General features: G+C 37.3%; 1 protein-coding gene across 1 annotated transcript in view; it reads right to left on the reverse strand.

Moving 5' to 3' along the window:
* The window catches only part of QSER1 (glutamine and serine rich 1), a 73,473-nt gene that overhangs the window by 19,399 nt on the left and 33,091 nt on the right, over positions 1 to 20,983 (reverse strand). The window contains exons 4-7 of the mRNA XM_067532140.1: positions 15,376 to 19,074; positions 5,669 to 5,958; positions 3,936 to 4,052; positions 2,923 to 3,056 (exon numbers count right to left, since the gene is read on the reverse strand). Of these exons, the coding sequence (XP_067388241.1) occupies positions 2,923 to 3,056; positions 3,936 to 4,052; positions 5,669 to 5,958; positions 15,376 to 19,074 (4,240 nt within the window). The remainder of the gene's footprint in view (positions 1 to 2,922; positions 3,057 to 3,935; positions 4,053 to 5,668; positions 5,959 to 15,375; positions 19,075 to 20,983) is intronic.

Here is a 20,983-nt window from a genome sequence, read left to right on the forward strand (position 1 = left end):
AGCTGAAAGGGACCTCAAGAGGTCATCTAATCCAGTCCCCCTGCACTAAGGGCCAACCTGTACCTAGACCATCCCTGACAGGTGTTTTTCCAATCTATACTTAAAAACCTATAGTGATGATGATTCCACAACCTCTCCTGAAAGCCTATTGCAGAGCTTAATTAACCTTATAGTTAGAAAGCTTTTATTAATATCTAACCGAAATTTCTCTTGCTGCAGATTAAGCCCATTACTACTTTTCCTCTTTCAGTGCACATGAAAAGCAACTGATCACCATCCTCTTTGTAACAGCCCTTAACATATTTGAAGACAGCTATCAGATCCCCCCACCCTCCCAGTCTTCTTTTCTCAAGATTAAACAAGCCCATAGGTCTGGTTTTCTAAACCTTTTATCATTTTTGTTGCTGTCCTCTGGACTCTCTCCAATGTGTCCACATCTTAAAGTATGGTGGGCAGACTTGGATACACTAACCTCGCTGAAGCCTCACCAGTGCTGAGTAGAGTGGAACAATTACCTGATGTATCTTACATATGACACTACTGTTAATACACTCCAGAATGATATTCATCTTTTTCACAACTGCTTTGCATTGTTGACTCCTAATCAATTTGTGATCAACTATAGCCCCCATATCCTTTTCAGTAGTACGACTGCCTAGCCAGTTATTCTCCATTGCATAATTGTACATTTGATTTTTTTCCCTCTTAAGTGTAATACTTTGCACTTGTCTTTATTGAATTTCATCATGTTGATTTCAGATTAATTCTCCAATTATCAAGGTCTTTTTGAAATTTAACTTTGTCCTCCAAAGCACTTGCAGTCCTCCCAGTTTAGTATCATCCATAAATTTTATAAGCATACTCTCCACTCCATTATCCAAGTCATTCATGAAGTATTGAATAGTATCAGACCCATGAGACAGATTCCTGTGGGACGTCACTAAATACAACTCTCCAGTTTGACAGCAAACCTTTAATAACTCTGAGTACAGTCTTTCAACCAGTTTTGCACCCTTTTTATAGTAATTTCATCTAGACCACATTTCCCTCGTTTGCTTAACAGAATGTCACGTGGGACTCACGTCAAAGCTTTACTAAAATCAAGATATATCATGTTCACCACTTCCTCCCTATCTGGTAGACCAGTAATCCTATCAAAGAAGGAACTTAGGTTGGTTTGGCATGATTTGTTCTTGACAAATCCATGCTGACTATTACTTATAACCCTATTATCCTCTAGGTGCTAACAAACTGGTAATAATTTGTTCCAGTATCTTTCTAGGTATCAAAGTTAGGCTGACTAGTCTACAATTCACCAGGTCCTCTTTGTTCCCCTTTTTTAAAGATAAGTATACTAAACTTGCCTTTGTCCAGTCCTCTGCGACCTCGGCTGTCCTCTCTGACATCTTGAAGACAACCACTAACGATTCTGAGATTGCCTCTGCTACTTTCTTAGGTACCCTAAGAGGAATTTTGTCAGGCCCTGCTGACTTGAATACAACTCAACTTCTCTAAATATTCTTTAACTTGTTCTTTTCCTATTTTGGCTTGTTTTTCTTCCCTCTGTTGTTAATATTAAATGTGTTAAGTATCTAATCACAATTACACTTTTTAGAGCATACTGAAGCAAAACAGGCATTAAATAACTCAGCATTCTTGTTGTCATCCAATATTAGCTCTCCTTCCCTGCTAAGGAGAGGACCTATACATTCTTTTATGTTTCTCTTGCTCCTAATGTATTTATGGAACCTCTTCTTCTTTCCCTTTATGTCCCTTGCTATGTGTAACTCACTTTGTTCTGCAGTCTTTCTGATTTTGTCTATACATACTTGTGCTATTCTTTTGTATTCATCCTAAGCAATCTGTCCATGTTTCCACTTTTTGTAGGATTCCTTTCTGATTTTCAGGTCATTAAAGCACTCCTGATGGGAACCATGATGGCCTCTTACTATCTTTCCTTTGTATCAGGATTGCTGTTGTGCCTTTTACATAGCAGGGCCTACATTATAAAAGGCTTTACCCACCAACAGGACGGTAACTTTATAGACAGTCATTGTAAAGAATAATGTAAAGTGCAGGCATAATGTGACCATGGTTATTCAAATTAGTAAGCAAACATATTGCTGTATTCTTAACAAGTTACGAGCAAATAAGTAACAGTGTGTAGCCTTCTGAGAGAGAAATACAATAATTGAACTTCTTGGCATTAGGAGCCGTGTTGCTGACATCAAGGTTGCTACTGTGATACACAAGGGAGCAGTCTTTGAAAATGTACAAATGAAATACTTTCAGACCAACTCCGAAACATGGCTTTCCATGGTAAGAGCACGATTTAAAGTGTTGACAAAATTCTTTAGTTTGCATTTTACTGCCAAACAAGTCCCTCTTTGAACTATGACACAAAAGAAGGAAAAGCATCTTTCTGACAACCATCTTTACTACCCAAGAGCAAAACTTTTGTCTTCCCAGAATTGAGAACAAAGGCATCTTCTGAGGCATCCAGACAGCATTGTCATCTAAGCAATCTGGAAGCAGATTTAACTTGCAAAGTCCACAAGGGAAGAGATATATAATTGTGTGCCAGCAGCATACGTATATATTACCAAGTGTTTAGAAATTATCTCACCTGGGGGCCTCCATCTATGTTGAATAAGAAGTAAGGCAAGATAGACATTTGAGTCATGTGGCATTCCAAATCCTTCATAGCTGTAATGGAAAACTATTGTAATCCATAGAAGCAATGGGGAAGAGTTAATAGTTGCTGTAGAAACTTTAACCAATTGCTCAAAGCAAGTAATTCGAAGTTTCTACTTAATGCTGCATTAATGTCATTTTAAATAAGATATTTTGAAATATTAAAGCACGTGCGTGCCTCATGCCAAACAAATACAATAAAATAAAAAATGATGTAAAAATAAATACCTTGAAGACTGTACAGGTTTACATCGTGGTTTTTTTGAACAGACTCTGACATATTCTTTTTTGTTTGCATTTTCAATGAACTTCACATAAACCCGTTTGTATTTCGTTTTTGCATCTCCAAAATACCCAAGATACTGTGAAAAGCAAAACGAAAACAGTATAAATACACACGTTTTCCTACTAAAGATATTTTGCTAAGTGAAATTATTCAGTTTAACATTTACAAAATAGTATTGCAACTTATGTCAACTTAAAGATCATCTACTGGAGTACTAAAGTGATCAACCCTAAAAGTGCTGCATTTTAGGAGGCAATCGCCTCTGGATTTTAAACGTCTTTTAAATATAAATGAGAAAATAAGACAATATACACACTGGACTTGGTTTTCTCCTGCATCTGAGCTGTGCCAGGCACAAGGTAAGGGGCACCATCAGGGAGCTGGTTACTGGGCTGGTCTGCACCTATATGTACATGACAGCAACTGGAGAGGGGCGAGTGGGGGGCTATCCTACTTTATACTGTTAATGTATGGCCCCTAAGGGATTATACATTAGCTGATCTTCAGAGTGGAGCTCCACTCCACCCTACCCCCGCTCTACCTCTTCCATCCCATAAACACCACCAGGATGCAAGTATGGGGAAAGAGTTAGTGCAGGAGCCAGCTCTGCCAGCTTTATCCCAGCTGAGAACTCCTCCTTGCTTGGGGAATGCTAAACTGGGCAGTTGAGACAAGAATCTGATTCTTTTGCATGAGCTGAATGGAACAAAGAAACCAGAATGAAAGTGAGAATCTGGCCCTGAATATACGACAGAAATTCTTAATGCTGTTCTGTTGAAAGCAGCAGAGGGACCCACTAATCATCCATATCTTACCCTAGAGTTAGGGAGATCTTCACTGAAATGCTAGTGCATAAAGTAAACAGGGGCCAGGGTCAGACATTTTCTTTCATGTGAGCAGGGGCCCAACCAGAAGTCACTTTCTATGTGGTTTGATAAGGAATCTTCTTACTTACACTATTAGTAGCAGCAAACTCTCTCTGTCCATCTCGAACTTCAGGAACAAACTTTTGTAACAAAGCCTTTTGTACTTTCCAGATAGCTGGAGGCTCTTTTCCCATTTGTAAAGCAAGCTGTAAGATCCAAAAATGTATTAGCTAAGAATGGTGCTTATTTTCCTTCAAAAGCTTGTTCATTTTTTTCTTTAGAGATAAACTGGAAATAAATTCTCCAGATTCCAACTACACTACTATGTGCTGATTGCCCCAGGATATTAACTATGAGGTTCATTCAGCACAGTACCATCCATAGATTAAACTTAACCTCAACATTTAGTTTTTCAAGATCCTTGAAGTTGAACCAGCCAGCTCCATCTATGTTGTGATATCACAGCTACTATACCATGCAATTGAGCCATAAAAACCTGACAAATTTCATTTAATCAATTTGTCACTTTTTCAAAGTTTTTTTTATCTTCATATCTTTAGTAGTATGAAAATAATTTTTAAAAATAAAACTGAATACCACCAAATATCAGAAAAACAACTCCGAACAGTCTTAGCTAGCTCCCTGTGGCAGTGGAGTTCCCAATGTATCTGACATTGCAGCATGATACTTGCAGTGATGTGAAAACAAAAAGTTCAATAGCAACTAGTGAACTGGATGATTACATTTTCAGTTCAACTTTTAGTTCAACAACAATTAACTCAAATTGATTGATGATCCTCTTCCAATATTTGTGTCTTAAATATTTTAAACACATCTGTAATAATTAACACTGACTAACCACTATAAATTATTTTTTAAAATCTTAGTCTATTAAAGATGCTCATATTTTTAAGGGAAGTGTAGAAAAAACTTAGTGTATTTTCAAATGGTTATAAAAAGAAAAATAATTCTACAACATTAAGATCCAACATTGCAAAATGAGAATATTTTAAAATTAGTTACTCCTTAACTCACTTGACAAAGCTAGAAAATTATTAACGGAACTTTTTATTTAATTCTTGAATTCACAAGCGTTCATAGGAAGGCAAAGAATAAAGATATCTAGGAATGATTTTTAAAGTGACATGCAAAAGTGATCAACAAATCAGTGAGCAAGAACAGTAGCATAGCAAAGGAGTGGACAGAAGAAGACAAAACAGAATAAGAAGAATTAGAAATGGAGAAAACAAAACAAAACAAAACAAATAAGGTTTCTTTAAACTCTACAGACCTTATGAAGGGTTGTAGTGGTACCACATGGAAACCACTCATTAGAGTAGCAAACAGAGACTTCACAAAAATAAGAAATAAAAATCCTGAAACAAAAAACTAAGACACATACTTCCCCAACACCATACTCCTGAAAGCTTACCACTCTCTTCAATGGGGATGTATCCCAGTGGGGTCAAGAATCCTTGAAAACTTTAGCTCTTTTGGAAAAGGTTAAAACACATGCACCAAAGCTGGACGTCTCCTGTCCACTAACGTATGTATGTCTATAGACAATTTTGAAATCTAACCAAGATTACTTGCTATAGTTTTTACTTTTATCATGTAACTAATATGAATGCTTGATGCATGATTAAAGTGATGCATATTCCCTAGTCAAAACCAGAACCACACCTGTACACTATCTTGGCAGCATCAGGAATATGTTGAGCTATGCAGTAGAATATTATGCCTCTGCCCTTTGGTAGTTTGATGGTTGATGTCTGTTTCGTGGTGTATGTTGGTAATTACTCAGAACAAACATTTGGATTACCTTTAGCATATCTATATCTTCAATCTTCACTACAAATTCATCCCGTTCTCTGTACATGCCCTCTCCTCCACTGTCCGTATTCTCCTCATCAGTACATCCTTCTATTGCAACAGCTGCCTGTATTTTTGCTAACTGGTCTGGAGTCACATCATCCTGGTCAGCTATCTTTAGGGGTTCTGCTGGACTTGTTTTCTCCTGAACATTTACCACAGGAGCAGTAGTGTGTGGAGATTCCTGCTTTACAACAGCAGTCGTAGTGGCAGTAGTAGCAGCTGCCATCTTTTCAGTTTCTGAAGCAAAAAACAAGCAAACATAGATTATACGAATGATCAAGGATCAGGAACATAAGAAGGAAATTATATTTATTTTATTTACTTTCCTGAACAATACATACAAAAAGCACCCATTCTAGGTCTAAACACCTTTGCTATAAGTTAAAATAGCAAAGTGAACTAGCCCAAAGTTAAACCTATATCTAAAAAAATTAAAATATTACTATTAAGTCTGTATGTTTGCAGGAAACTGATTTTGTTATATTTATGACACTGTGGCGAAACATGCCTTAGTATAATAGCACATGGTTATTACAGAGAGTACCAACAGGAAAATATTGTTTTGCTCTGTGCAACAAAGCAAATGGCAGGCTCTAACAGATTACTATTTTAGATTTTATTGGCTTCCCCCCACACTACATCTTCATCATTTTCATTGAATAAAGAAAAAGAAAAGTGGCTGACATGTATAACACAAAACCTAAATCAAATATGAAGAAGTATTTTTAAGTGGCATTTCTGGGGCACTCTCATTTTGCATCTTCTAATAAATTAACTAGTGGTTTCAGATTAGATTTTAACAGTCCTAACAATCCTATAATACAATTTAATACAAAGTAGTGCTGTGCAATGAGAATTAATGGTACAAAGTGAAGGAGCGAAAAGCATTCTATTTCTGTATGCCACATTTAGTGGAAATTCCCAATTCCCCAAATGATTATTATTCCTTTTCCCCCTCAAAAATAAGACCTCTTTTAGGTATTGTATTACTATATATTCTCAAGACGCACTTGCTTTAACTCTGATTTGCTAATCTAACTAAACAATACAAGCTATAATTTTACTGCTAATATCACTGAGAAAACTAGCATCAATAGGTTGGGACATATCTTTTAAATAAAACACAAAAAATTAAATATATTCTATTGTCTCAAGTAATAAACTCCAAACAAGATACAGGAAAAAGAACATTCTACATAAACCACCATTGTAAAATAATCCAAAACCAAGCTAACTGGATATTTAAATTATCGCATCTCTATTACAAACATACATATCTGGAAGTATGAAGAATCATGAAAAAAAAAAATTGTCAAATCTGAATAATGTATATAAAAAGAAGTTACAGTGCATGCAGAAAAAATATTCCATGTCACATGACTGCAAGTATGGTAAATCCATTGGTCTAGTGAAAACTGTAATACCTTTATTTAATATAAAAATTGGTATACAATTATTTTCCAAGTATATCTAGAAGTTTCCTCAGAGCACTAGTTAAGTATGTATCAGGTACAGTAGTGTTACCAATGGTAAAAAGGTCTATATATTAATTTTCAATATCTTTACATATTTACATTCTTAAGTCTAAAAAATAAACAGATGTACAATTGCACATGTACAAGGAAATCAGTACTGACTCTGCATGACCAGCATGTTGCAGAATGTCAATTATTGTTATCTTGTATAAGATACAAATAGTCCTGTGTACAACAGAAGAGGAAGCTGGTGGTATACATATGTATTATTTCTTTATACAAAATAATGTAAAGAAGGTAAAATACCTATTCCACTAAACCATATTTATAAAAGAAAGTATGAAGTAAAAAGGTTCAAAATATAGCTTCACCTACTTTCCTCAAAACAATGTTCTGAATGTTCAACAAAAGGGAAACCCCTTTTGTTCATATGCTCTGTAAAAAGTTCTTGAACATAATTATTTGATTAGAAAAAGATGTACATTTTCTCTGGCTAAAAATACCAACTGGGAGACTGTCCACCCTGCTTTAACATTCAGAAAAGATATTGGCTATTCTAAAAATTCAAAATTTTGCACTGACTGAAATGGACAAAACTGTATTTTAAGACACGTTCCCTTCCTCTGCTCAAAATTGGAAGTTATAAATGAACCAATTTAATTAAAAAATACCCACAAAAGCAAACATAAGAATGGCCATACTGGGTCAGACTAATGTTCCATCTAGCCCAATATCCTGTTTTCTGCCAGGTGCTTCAGAGGGAATGAATAGAACAAGAGATCCATCCCGTCGGCCACTCCAAACTTCTGGCAAACAGTAATCCCTGCCTAGTCTGGCTAATAGCCATTGATGGACCTATCCTCCATGAATTTATCTAGTTCTTTTTTAAACCCCATTATAGTCTTGACCTTCACAAAACAAGGAACAAAAGGAGTTCCACAGGTTCACTATGCATTGTGTGAAGAAATACTTCCTTTTTTCATTTTAAACCTGCTGCCTATTAATTTCATTTGGTTACTCCTAGTCTTTATGTTATGAGAAGGAGTAATAACACTTCCTTATTTGCTTTCTCCACACCAGTCACGATTGTATAGACCTCTACCATATCCCCCCTTAGTCGTCTCTTTTCCAATTTGAAAAGTCCCAGTCTTATTAATCTCTCCACATTTGGAAGCTGTTCCATATCCCTAATAATTTTGGTGCCCTTTTCTGTACCTTTTTTTCCCCAGTTCCAATGTATCTTTTTTGAGATGGGGTGACCAAATCTGCAAGCAGTATTCAAAATGAGGGAATAACATGAATTTATAAAGAGGCAATAAGATATTTTCTGTCTTATCTATCCTTATCCTTTCCTAATGATTCCTAACATTCTGTTAGCTTTTTATACCGCAGCTGTACATTGAGTGGATATTTTCAGAGAACTATTCATGACTCTAAGATCTCTTTCTTGAATGGTAACAGCTAATTTAGAAACCATCATTTTATATGTATAGTTGGGATTATGTTTTCCAATGTGCACTACTTTGCATTTATCAACACTGGATTTCATCTGCCATTTTGTTGCCAGTTACTGTGGTTAGTGAGTTCCGTTTGTAACTCTTCGCAGTCTGCTTTGGACTTAACTATCTTGAGTAGTTTTGTATCATCTGCAAATTTTGCCACCTCACTGTTTACCCCCTTTTCCAGATCATTTATGTTCATTCTATGTTGAACAGTACTGCTCCCCATACAGACTTCTCAGGGACACCACTATTTACCTCTCTCCATTTTGAAAACGGACTACTTATTCCTACCCTTTGTTACCTATCTTTTAACCATTTACTAATCCAGGAGAGGACCTTCCCTCTTACCCCATGATCACTTACTTTGCTTAAGTGCCGTTGGGTGAGGGATCTTGACAAAGGCTTTTTGAAAATATAAGTACATTGTATCCACTGGATCAAAAAGGAACACTTGTCCACATGCTTGTTGACTCCCTCAAAGAATTCTAGTAGATTGGTGAAGCATGATTTCCCTTTACAAAAACCATGTTGGCTCTTCCCCAACAAATCATACTCATCTATGTGTCTGATAATTCTGTTCTTTACTATAGTTTCAACCAATTTGCCTGGTACTGAAGCTAGGCTTATTGGCCTGTAATTGCTGGCATCACTTCTGGATCCTTTTTTAAAAACTGGCATCACACTCGCTATCCTGCAGTCATCTGACACAGAAGCTGATTTAAATGATAGGTTACATACCACAGTTAATAGTTCTGCAATTTTATATTTGAGTTCCTTCAGAACTCTTGGGTGTATACCATCTGGGCCTGGTGACTTCTTACTGTTTAATTTATCCATTTTTTCCAAAACTTCCTCTAATGCCACCTCAATCTGGAACAGTTCCTCAAATTTGTCACCTTTAAAGCCTGGCTCAGGTCTGGGAATCCCCCTCACATCTTCAGCTGTGAAGAACGATGTAAAGAATTCTAGTTCATTTAGTTTCTCTCCAATAGCCTTATTTACCTTGAGTGCTCCTGTAGCATCTTAATCGCCCAGTGGCTCCACTGATTATTTAGCAGGCTTTCTGCTTCTGATGTACTTAAATTTTTTTTTTTGCTGTTACTTTTTGAGTCTTTGGCTAGCGGTTCTTCAAATTCTTTTTTGGCCTTCCTAATTATGTTTTTACACTTCACTTGCCAGAGTTTATGCTCCTTTCTTTTTTCCTCAATAGGATTTAACTTCCACTTTTTAAAGGAAGCCTTTTTGGCTGTAACAGCTTCTTTTACTTTGTTGTTTAGCCACAGTGGCATTTTTTTGGTCCTCTTACTATGTTTTTTAATTTGGGGTATACATTTAAATCGAACCTCTATTATGGTGTCTTTAAAAAGTTTCCATGCAGCTTGCAGGGATTTCATTTTTGGCATTGTACCTTTTAATTTCTGTTTAATCAACTTCCTCATTTTGGTGTAGATCCCCTTTCTGAAATTAAAAGCTACCATGCTGGGGTGATTTGGTGTTCCCCCCCGACAAGGATGTTAAATTTTATTATGTTATGGTCACTATTACCAAGCGGTTCAGCTATATGCACCTCTTGGACCAGATCCTGTTCTCCACTTAGGACTAAATCAAGAATTGCCTTTTCTCTTGTGGGTTCCAGGAATAGCTGCTCCAAGAAGTCGTCATTTAACATATCGAGAAATGTTATCTCTGCATCTGATCCTGAGGTGACATGTACCCAGTCAATATGGGGATATTTGAAATCCCCATTATTATTGAACTTTTAATTTATTTTTATAGTCTCTCTAATTTCCATGAGCATTTCACAGTCACTATCGCCATCCTGGTCAGGTGGTCGGTAGTATATCCCTACTGCTATATTCTTATTATTCAAGCATGGGATTACTATCCATGGAGATTCTATGTCACAGTTTGGTTCATTTAAGATTTTTACCTCATTTGACTGTGTTTTCTTTCACACATAGTGCCACTCCCCCACCAGTACAACCTATTCTGTCCTTCTGATATATTTTGTACCCTTGTATTACTGTGTCCCATTGATTATCCTCATTCCACCAACTTTCTGTGATGCTTATTATATCAATATCCTCATTTAATATGAGTCACTCAAGTTCACCAATCTTAGTATTTAGACTTCCAGGATTTATATATAAACACTTTAAAAAATTGTCATTTTTTAACTGTCTGCCATTATTTGATGTAATTGAATGGGACTCTTTTTCATCTGACTGTTTCTCCTCAGATCCTACCCATATTTTATCATCTTCCTTCCTCTCCTCCTTACTAGGTTATACAGAATCTCCATTAACAGATCCTCCCCTAAGGGATGTCTCTGTCTTAACCATGTGCTCCTCCGCACCTGTCAGCTTTCCCCTAGCCTTTAGTTTAAAAACTGCTCCACGATCTTTTAAATTTGATGTGTCAGCAATCCAGTTCCATTTTGGTTTAGGTGGAGCCCATCCTTCCTGTATAGGCTTCCCCTTTTCCAAAGTTTCCCAGTTTCTAATAAATCTAAACCCCTCCTCTCTACACCATCGTCTCATCCACGCATTGAGATCTTGCAGTTCTGCCTGTCTAACTGATCCTGCGTGTGGAACTGGAAGCATTTCAAAGAATGCTACCATGGAGGTCGTGGACTTCAATCTCTTCCTTAAGCAGCCTAAATTTGGCCTCCAGGACTTCTCTCCTATCCTTCCCTATGTCATTGGTACCTACATGCACCATGACTACTGGCTCCTCCCCAGCACTACACATAAGTCTGTATAGATGTCTCGAGAGAGCTATGTAACATGACAGTTATTCAATCAAAATAGTTTCCTTTGTACTAAATACAAAGTACAGTAAATCCTTTTATAGGAGCTTATTATGCCAATTATGTTTTTTTTTTAATTAAAAATATATTTTTGTATCACATTAGTTTCAGTAAATCATTTTACATTTATTTCAGTAAAAAATCCAGGAATTATTCATAGTGAAAATTAAAATAAAATCTTATTTATAGTGATACTGGTCAGAGTTTGTGCACACAAAGAAATGCTTTTACTAAGTACATATATACATCTTCAACAAGGCTCAGGCTGAAGCTGGGCTCTAGGACCCTACATAGCAATGAACAGCCCCACTGCCTAAGCTCTGTGAGCCTGAGTAGGCTGACACAGGCCAGTCGCAGGTTTTTCTTTGCTGTGTATACATAACCTTAGTCCTAGCAGTGGGCCCCACCCTTGTAGTCCCACTTACTTCAGGACGGATGGGGAAAAGCAAAAGTCCAAACTTAACCAAGAACAAGCCCCACCTGGGGTCAACAAAAAGTTAAAAGGTCAGTGGCACCACCTTACTTCAGGAGTGCCTAGGTAGGAACCTTACTGGAGTTCTTACAGACAGATAGCTGAATCAGTCTCTCCATAGCTGGCTTGCCCCTGGGGTTTGCTGGACTTCTTGCAGAGCTGGCAGGGTTTCTGGCATGGGGGGTTCCTCCTGCTGCTCCAATGGTTCCCTTCTCAGGGCTTCCCCTGTGCTGACTGCAGCTTTCTGATTGGCAGGGCTGAAGGGCAGGGCTACCTTTGCACACAGAGTCTCCCTAGCCCCTTTGGTGTCAGTGTGGGATTTATACACACTATCACAATAATACAAAGCAAAAAAGACCAATATTTTGCAGCTAGGGAGAGGGAAAGAAGTACTGCTCAAAGCTTCTTCAGCACTTTGGAGGATAGAACTAAAATTCAGAGGGATCTTGATAAACTGGAGAACTGGGCTAGAGACGACAAAACGAAATTCAACAAAGACAAATGTAAGGCGCTACACGTAGGGAAGAAAAACCAAATGCACAAATACAGAATGGGGAAAAACTGGCTTGGCAGCAACACTGCTGAGAAAGGTTGGAGTGGATCACCTCAACATGAGACAGCAATGTGATGCTGTTGTAAAAAAAGCAAATGCAACTTTAAGTTGCATTAACAGAGGCATAGCATGCAAGTCACGGAAGGTGATAGTACCACTCTACTTGGTACTGATTTGGCATCAGCAGGAGTACTGTGACCAATTTTGGTCACCAATGTATAGAAAGGATGTAGAGAAACTGGAAAGGATCCAGAGGTAAGCGACAGAGATGGAATGCAAGCCATATGAGCAAAGGCTGAAGGAACTGGGAATGTTTAGTTTGGAAAAGAAGAGATTAAGGGGAGACATATCGGTCTTCAAATATTTGAAAGGCTACCATAAAAAAGATGGAGAAAAGTTGTTCTCTCTTGCCATAGAGGGCAGAGCAAGAGGCAATAGTTTCAAACAGATTTACATTAAATCTTAGGAAAAACTTCCTAACTGTAAGAACAGTAGGATAATGGAACAGAATGCCTAAGGAGGTTTGGAAGCACCTTCACTGGAGGTTTTCGAAAGGAGGTAGATAGCTATCTGTCTTGGATGATTCTAGACACAACAAATCCTGCATCTTGGCCGGGGGTAGACTAGATGACTCTTGCAGTCCCTTCTAACCTATGATTCTTAAGACTAGCTGTATGAGAGATGCCACATACAAGCAGTAGTACATTCCAAATATGCTGTATTTGGGAAATGAAGGTAGCTTACATGAAGAGCAACAAAGAATTTACTGAACTTAACATATATATAGAAAGCCTGGCCCATATTCTTTTAGGAAGCATCCCTGTTAACATAGGGAACTATATGGATATATGTTTAGCATAGTGCTCAAGAACAGCACCTAATCTAATTCTGTGCATTTAAAGTGTCCATACCTTCCTATACAAGGCAATGATCAAACATGCTGTAGGCATGTTCTATGTATAAAAAGTTGTTATAAGAGACAAAGTGGCAGTGAATATGTCATAAAAATGTTTTTGAGATGCATACATTTTTAGTAATAACTAGGTATTTTAGGAGTATCTAGTAATTTACAAACTTCACAGATCCACCACTTTCTCATGTTCCCAAAGATTCATGGCCTGGCCATTCTTTTTGGTAAAGGAGATCTGGATAAGATTCCTCTGTAAACAATAAATGCTCTTGACTTGGCTAGAGACGTTGCTGTAAGATGACTTGAGGTATTCCCTCTCCCAAGAGTCTGTGAACCACCTATAAAGAGTTGCCACCAAACTAATGAACTGGCCTGTGAGTTCTACAAATTTGTCTCTGGAGAGCCACAATTGTAGTTGAATTTAAAGTGTGTGGAAGCATTAAATCTTGTTTAATATGCATGTAGTATTAAAGGACATAAGAAACCCGAACAGGACAAGTATTCAAAGAGATTGCCTACAGGCAGTCAAAAGGAGTCAGAATTACTAAAGTAACTGGGTACTTTTAATGTTGTTAACCTTTAAAGCATTTGGGCAAATGCTTATGAAGCCATGTCTGCCGAGGCAGACCCTGACCTCAGTTACTAGAATCTGCTCTTTTTGCTTCTTGGAGTCTGATGACTTCTTCCATGTGAATTTCTGGTCAAACATTGCATGTAAACCCTGTGACTGGCATTTGAAGGTGAAAGTGTGTTTCTTTCCAGAGGCGGCATAGAGACTCTGATATCTGAAAATGACTCTGAAGTCTAAGATGTGCATTGTCTTGCCAGTGAACAAATTAGGCCTCGCAAAAGGGCAAGTCTCTTATTATGATCTATACTTCCCTTGGAAAGTCAGAGAAATTTAGTCACAAGAACTAGCATATAGTGACTCCAGCCACTGTCTTTGCCAAAACATTAGTGGCATCACAGGCAAGTTCACCACTTGTTGATTCCCAGTTACCATGGATTTTGCCTCCTACTTTTCAACTTTGTCACAAAAACATCAAACTATTTTAAAACAGGAAAAAAGGAAAATAATATTATTGAAAATATTTCCAAAGGAAGCAGCAGTAATTTAAAATTATTACTGTTGACAAGAATCTCATGATGTATAGTATAGATACATAAACATTTAGCAGAGTAACTAAAAAGTTAAAGTTTGTAAGATAGAAACAGTGCCATCACTACCACCCAAGTTGCACCAGGACATTTACCCTTCAAAAATTCAGTTTCTCTATACTATTAAGCACAAAGCAGATAACTTTAAAGTCTCTCTATTTAGAAAGTACTAGATAAAACACATCCTCAGCTTGCCAGTGTAAAAAAGAACTGTTTTTATAAATAATTCTGCTTTATGTAATTCAATCATCATTGAAAGAATATACACAATTCCATCAAGATAAAATCATAATCTTTCCTGGAAGTAACTCAACTGTGTCATCATGATGCAATTTCTTTAAAGACACTGTTACATTTTTACAGTCATCACTGTCCATGTGATGGAACATTTGGTAGTACACTGTTGTGTTTTACAGACAAATCCTTATCTATCATTTCGAATGAGAAAATAACAGAGTTGACATCAGTTTAATAAAATACAAGTTTCTTCATTTCATGCCAAAATTATATTTTAATACTGAAAGAGATATATTTAAGGCTACATTTTCAAAAAACAATGTGCAAGGATTTAGCCACACAACTTTCACTATTGTGAAAAATGCCAATGTAGTTAAATTTCAGTGCAATAATTTGAGTATTACTCCCAAACTTTAGTGTGACCTAACACAGGTCTTTTAAAAGATACGGTTTATCTAAAACTAAAGATATTTAAAATTAAAAATTAAATACACAAAATCTACAGAATTGTGTCTTGGAAAGCAAACAACTATTTTACCTGATTTGTTTTTTTTGTCAGAAGTATCATCCAAAGCTGATAATGCAGTAGAGATGCTCTTCTGAAGATCATGGTTACCCCCTACAGAATCATCTTCATCAGAAGAAAATGAAGGCAATGTTTCCAAATTTTTCTTAAGTTCATCATCAACTTTTTTGGTTGGACTTTCACAGTCAACCTCGACAGACGAAGGAGCTGCTGCTGGCTGTGGCTTTGAAAGGGGCTGGGGGCATGGGGCACGGATTATCTGGGTAACTGGCCGCCTAGTCCTGTTAGGCATTCGTACAGCAGGAGCTGAAAACTGTTGCCTGGGCCCAGATTTTAGAAAGTCTAAAAAAGATGCAAGGAATCCCGTTTTGACTTCTGGTTGTTTTTCTTCCACTTCTTTAATTTTTTGCCTCATTCTTTCTTGATGTTGATAAGTATCATAACAACTTTCAGAAACAGGAGAAGAATATGGTAAACATATGTCAGTTCCTCTTGAATTCTGACGTTTGCATTGTCCACTTCGTTTCAGTTGTTTCTGGCTTACACTGTCATCTTCGGTAGCATTTTTTATTTGGCTTTTTCCTTTACTTTTTTTCTTTTGAAGGTTCCCCTGACTTAAATCTTGGTTCTCCTCTTCAGTTTTGCTTCCATCTCCTGGTTGTAGCACAGATATTGGTTGCAATGAACCTTTAATCTTGTTACCTAGTACAATGCCATCATCACAACCCATATTAAAATCATTATCTGATGTAACACTCTCTTCACTTAGACTCCGACCACTTGAAACAAATTCTGGGTCTCTAGCATTCAGCGTACCATCAATAGGTACATCATTGTCTTCTTCAGATTCATGACTAGTGCTAGATTGTTTCTTAACTTTGCCAGAACCTTGTTCTTGCTCCTCCTGACTCGGTCCAAGGGCTGGAGAAGTTATTCTAGCTGATACATTTTGATCAGAAGTTTCCATATGTTGATCAAGGGTCACATGTTTTGATTGTATTGTTGATACTGCTGTAAGGTTTATAGTAATTTGGCCTCCATTTAGAGAAATATTATTTATGCTCTGTGGTTTTCCAACTACAGTGTGAGAGGAGCTGAAACTAGGAGATACGTGTCGTACATCTATTGACTGGAACTGAGATTTGGAATCATCACCATTTTCAACAGATTGGATTTCTTCTTCATTAGATGTTGATTTGGCAAATTCTGATGGTGTGACGCCACAAGCTGCTGCTGTTGCTGCTAAGATATCATCCACGTTAGACAATATATTCCTCTCATCACTGAGAAGCATGGACTCTGGAAAACATATCGAACCAAGGGAAACAAACTGATTCTTTGATTCATGTTGATTTGGTTGAGTAAAATGGTCTTTTGTTGACAAATGTTGCTGTAGTGGTTTGGAGGACCCAGAAATGTCCATTTTAATAACTTCTGCATTTTGAGGATGAAGCTGTTGCTGAGAATGACCCCCATTCTGAATAATGTGACTATCCATTTGAAGGAACTGATGTGCTACCTGGTGAGGACTCTGTATTCGTTGCACGTGTGGAGATGTCTTTGCTTGTCCTAAGCCTGACTGCAGTATTGACTGCTGAAGAATTTGTAAGTCGCAGGCAGATTCCAGAAGTACCTGTGCATTAGGTAAACATAGTTGATTACCATGCCTCAAGGCATGAGCTTGAATCTGTGGTGATGTGCTAATGATTTGGCCCTGCTGTTCTTGGGCCTTAGTTTCATGAACCTTATGCATAAGAGCATGCTGCTGGTTTAGTTCTTTAGCATTTACACTTACTTGTGTTGTCTGCATTAAATTAGTTGCCTTTTTAATATCATGGCTTGCTACATTAGTAATATGGCCAATCTGTTGAGTAAGCTGTGCCACAGAACTAACCATCCTCTCATCTTTTTTTGACCCTTGAAGAGTAAGCCCAACAACCTGATCTTCAAGACGAGAATTACTTCTAATTACACTTTGAGAATATCTGTCATTTGCCTTTGAGACCCTATAGGCAGAATCCTGAGCATTAATTTCACTATCAGTTAGCCTTTGGGTAGAGGATTCGAGAGAAGCTTGCTGTTGCAGTGACTGTAAATCTTGCATTGACAATTCATCTTCCTGTTTTGATGAAGCATACAAGTTAGAGTCAGATTTCCTTTTAACATATGTTTTTGTATCGGAGGAAGGTCTGTTGTTCTGCAATGCTTGTGAATGAGATGGGGAAACAAAAGCAGGAGACTGAACAGTTGTCAAAAACTTTTGAGATTGTGGAGAAGATGATTCTTGTGTCTGTGAATTCTGAGAAGAATGTAGAGAAATATAGTTCTGGTTTGGGCTTGAGGCTGACAAATTTTGAACACGTGGGGAGGAAGAAAATGGAAGAGAAGGTGAAGTTAACGTTAAGGATTGCCCTGAAGTATAACTTTCTGAAGGACTAACAGCTGACAAAACCTGTGATTGAGATGAATAACTAACCTGTGTTTGGTTAACTGGAGATAAACCCTGAGAGTGATTAGAAGAATAACTCTGAGATTGGCTAACTGAAGAAAGATCCCTTGTTTGTCCAGAGTAGTTCTCATTTGGAACTGAAGTTAATACCTGTTGATCTGCAGAGTAACTTAGTGTTGTTTGACTATCAGAAGTTATAGTTTGCGATTGCCCAGAAAAAGTCAGTGTTTTATATAATGAGGGCAGCTTCTCAACCTTACTAGATAAGAAAACTTGTGAATGACTGACAGATGGCATATTCTGTGACTGTGAGGAAACATAGTTTTGGGATTGGCTGACTGACAACAGACTTGGTAGCTGTGCTGTAGAATAGATTTGTGCTTGGCCTGCTATTACAGAACTCTGGTTTTGTGCAGTTTTGGAATAGCTTTGTGTCTGCACAGGGGAGGCTACATTTTGAGGTTTGGGGGTCTTTGCTGACCTTGGTGGCTGCTTTGTAGAACAGTTTTTTGCTTTTGCTGTAGAAGCAGATGGGAAACCAGGTGATGGAATTGCAGATGTATATGACTGAGCAAGTTCCACTGAGACTTGAGAGGTCTTCTGTTGTGATCCTCCATTGCTCACCTGAGTAGCATCTCCAACTGGACTACAGGAGAGTGCTGACTGCCTGGATGTATCCTGAAAATTAACTACGCTTGTATTTGATAAATAACTGTGTAAGGAATGCTGTGAACCAGTCAGTTGTACCTGAACAGACTGTGTACTTGAAGGCCGCTGATGGTGTTTAATAACACTACATTCTCTCTGAAGTGCTCTATCAATGGAGGCAGTGGAACCAGAAAAGGCAGATGTGCTATATGCCTGAGAAGCCTGCTGAGCTCCTCCAAGTGTTGAAGGCAACAAACTAAACTGAGGTTGCAAGAGATGGGGTGCCGACTCTTGAGCAGAACGGTATGTTGATGACTGAGGTGGTATGCTGGTACTTAAAACAGAGCTACCTAGGCGCTCAAATGTCAAAGCAGTTGGAACTGTGCCTTGTGATGTCTTGATTTGCAATATAGGGTCATGAGCAGTTAAAAGACCATTTGATGTAGCACTGAAAGTTGCATCTTGAAGTGTGAGAGATGGAGTAGTAGCAAAGTTTCTACTGCTGAAAGTGTTGGGATGCTGATAAGCTGATAACGCAGATGTTGGTGGAAATGTTCCAGAGGTTGGCAATGCTCCAGTAACAAATAGTTCTGTTGCTGCTGAGGAATGCATACCTGAAAAAAAAATGGAAAGAAGCTTTATAAGTAATAATATTTTGTTCTTCCATACCTCATTTTATTTAACAATCTCATAACTCTTTACAAGTGTAACTTCACACTCAACAGCTGTGTGAGGAAGAGAAGTAGAGTTATTCTTAGATTTAAGCAAAAATACATTGCAACATGTTTACCTGCACACCTATGAATATAAAAGGGCACACTTTCTAGCTCTAATTTTCAAAGCGGGCCTCCATTTTTGCAGGTGCAATTAACTCCACATTGCAGTTAACTGCCAAGAAAAAGCACAAACTAAAGTTGCGTATTGTTGGTGCAAAATGTGCCACAAAAAAAAGCCTTGTTTGAAACCTCAAGCACTTTTATATTTATTTTTATCTATTTAATTGTTTTGATTTTAATCTATATGAAACTCCACACATCCACAACTGTTAATATACATTTAAATACACAATACATAGAAATTACAAAATATAAATCATTCAAAGCAGCAGCACTTTCCTTACTTTTTCACTCCCCACCCTAACACATCTCATATAATCATCAGACAACAGAACAAAACTGCTTAAGAAAGCTATATAACACCTCTTTCAGTACTGTACAAATTTTATTAAGCTGCAGTGATGGTCACTCACGAATGCCTGGGCCATGAGAAACGAAATACCTGTTACTGTGAATAAAATTTTACATTGCACTCCTAAGAGATCCCATTTTATAAATCTATATCCAAACATTCATTGAGTGGGAGTTTTGTCAACGGTTATTACAACTTGTTTTCTGAGAAACTGCATTTATTTTGCTGCATGCATACTTTTAAAAGGAGGCTTTGCTCTGAGGGATGAAGAAATGCATTTATACTGCATCTGTACGTATAAAACGGAATAGAAGCATCCATGGCATCCACAATATAATGAGTATCAGATCAAAAGGTCCGGTACTGTCTACTAGTAGCCTTGCTTTGCTGCACCATCCTTAGCTGATAAAAAAAATTATCAATGGAACATAAATTCTGCATTACAAGAATTATACATATTCTCTCATGAGATTTAAGGCTAGATACAATAATATTATTTAATGATGTCTTGCACTTATACAGCGCTTCCCATCTCAAGAACAGAAGCATTTAATTGTTAAGTGATTTGCCCAAAGTCTTACAAGAATTTGTGGCAAATCTAGAGAAACTTGGTTCTGTTACTCACTTCCAGTCCATATCCACAAGACCATCCTTCCATTAATGAAGAATTAAAGACCTCAAACAGATTTATATAATCTTACATATAAAAATACAGGCAATGGGTAATTTAATCCCTGGAGCTCTACCCTGCTCCTATGAAAGTTAAATGCAATGCTCCTACTGACTCTCATGGGAGCCAGACTGGGCATATGGCAGTGATTCATATAGTTCAATTTTCAGTTCAGTGTGTAAGGGAAAAAAACAGCATTTTAGTTTTGGAACTACTATTTGAGAATAAGTAAAATCCTCACTAAGCAGGATTTCAGTTTTGACAAAATAATTACCTCAGCAAATAAATTCTATTTAAAATAATTTAAAGTATTTCAGTTGTTTCAAGTTTTTTAGCAGCAGCAATGCACTATTACAGCTTAATCTCAAAACTGCTTAGACAGCATCATCAGAAGCAGCTCAGGATGGCATTTGGATGCCCTTTCACAGTTCAACAGAAATAAAACCCTTATAATAAAAAGAGAAGCATTTTAGTAAACATGTGAAGGCTGTACAAATAAATATGCTATATATTATTTGCAAATATATCTTTATGGATGCAGTAAACAGAAATTTTAAATAGCATTCAAACACAAGTCAGGCTCTCCCAAGCATAGGAATACCTATTGCCACAGAGGCAGAAGGACTACTTTATAAAAGCTGAATTACTTGACTATGCCAAGATTT

This window comes from Emydura macquarii, unplaced genomic scaffold (genome assembly GCF_026122565.2).
Source record: "Emydura macquarii macquarii isolate MOO-44397 ecotype Brisbane River unplaced genomic scaffold, CSIRO-AGI_Emac_v2 contig_3240, whole genome shotgun sequence".
Lineage (NCBI taxonomy): Eukaryota > Metazoa > Chordata > Testudines > Chelidae > Emydura > Emydura macquarii.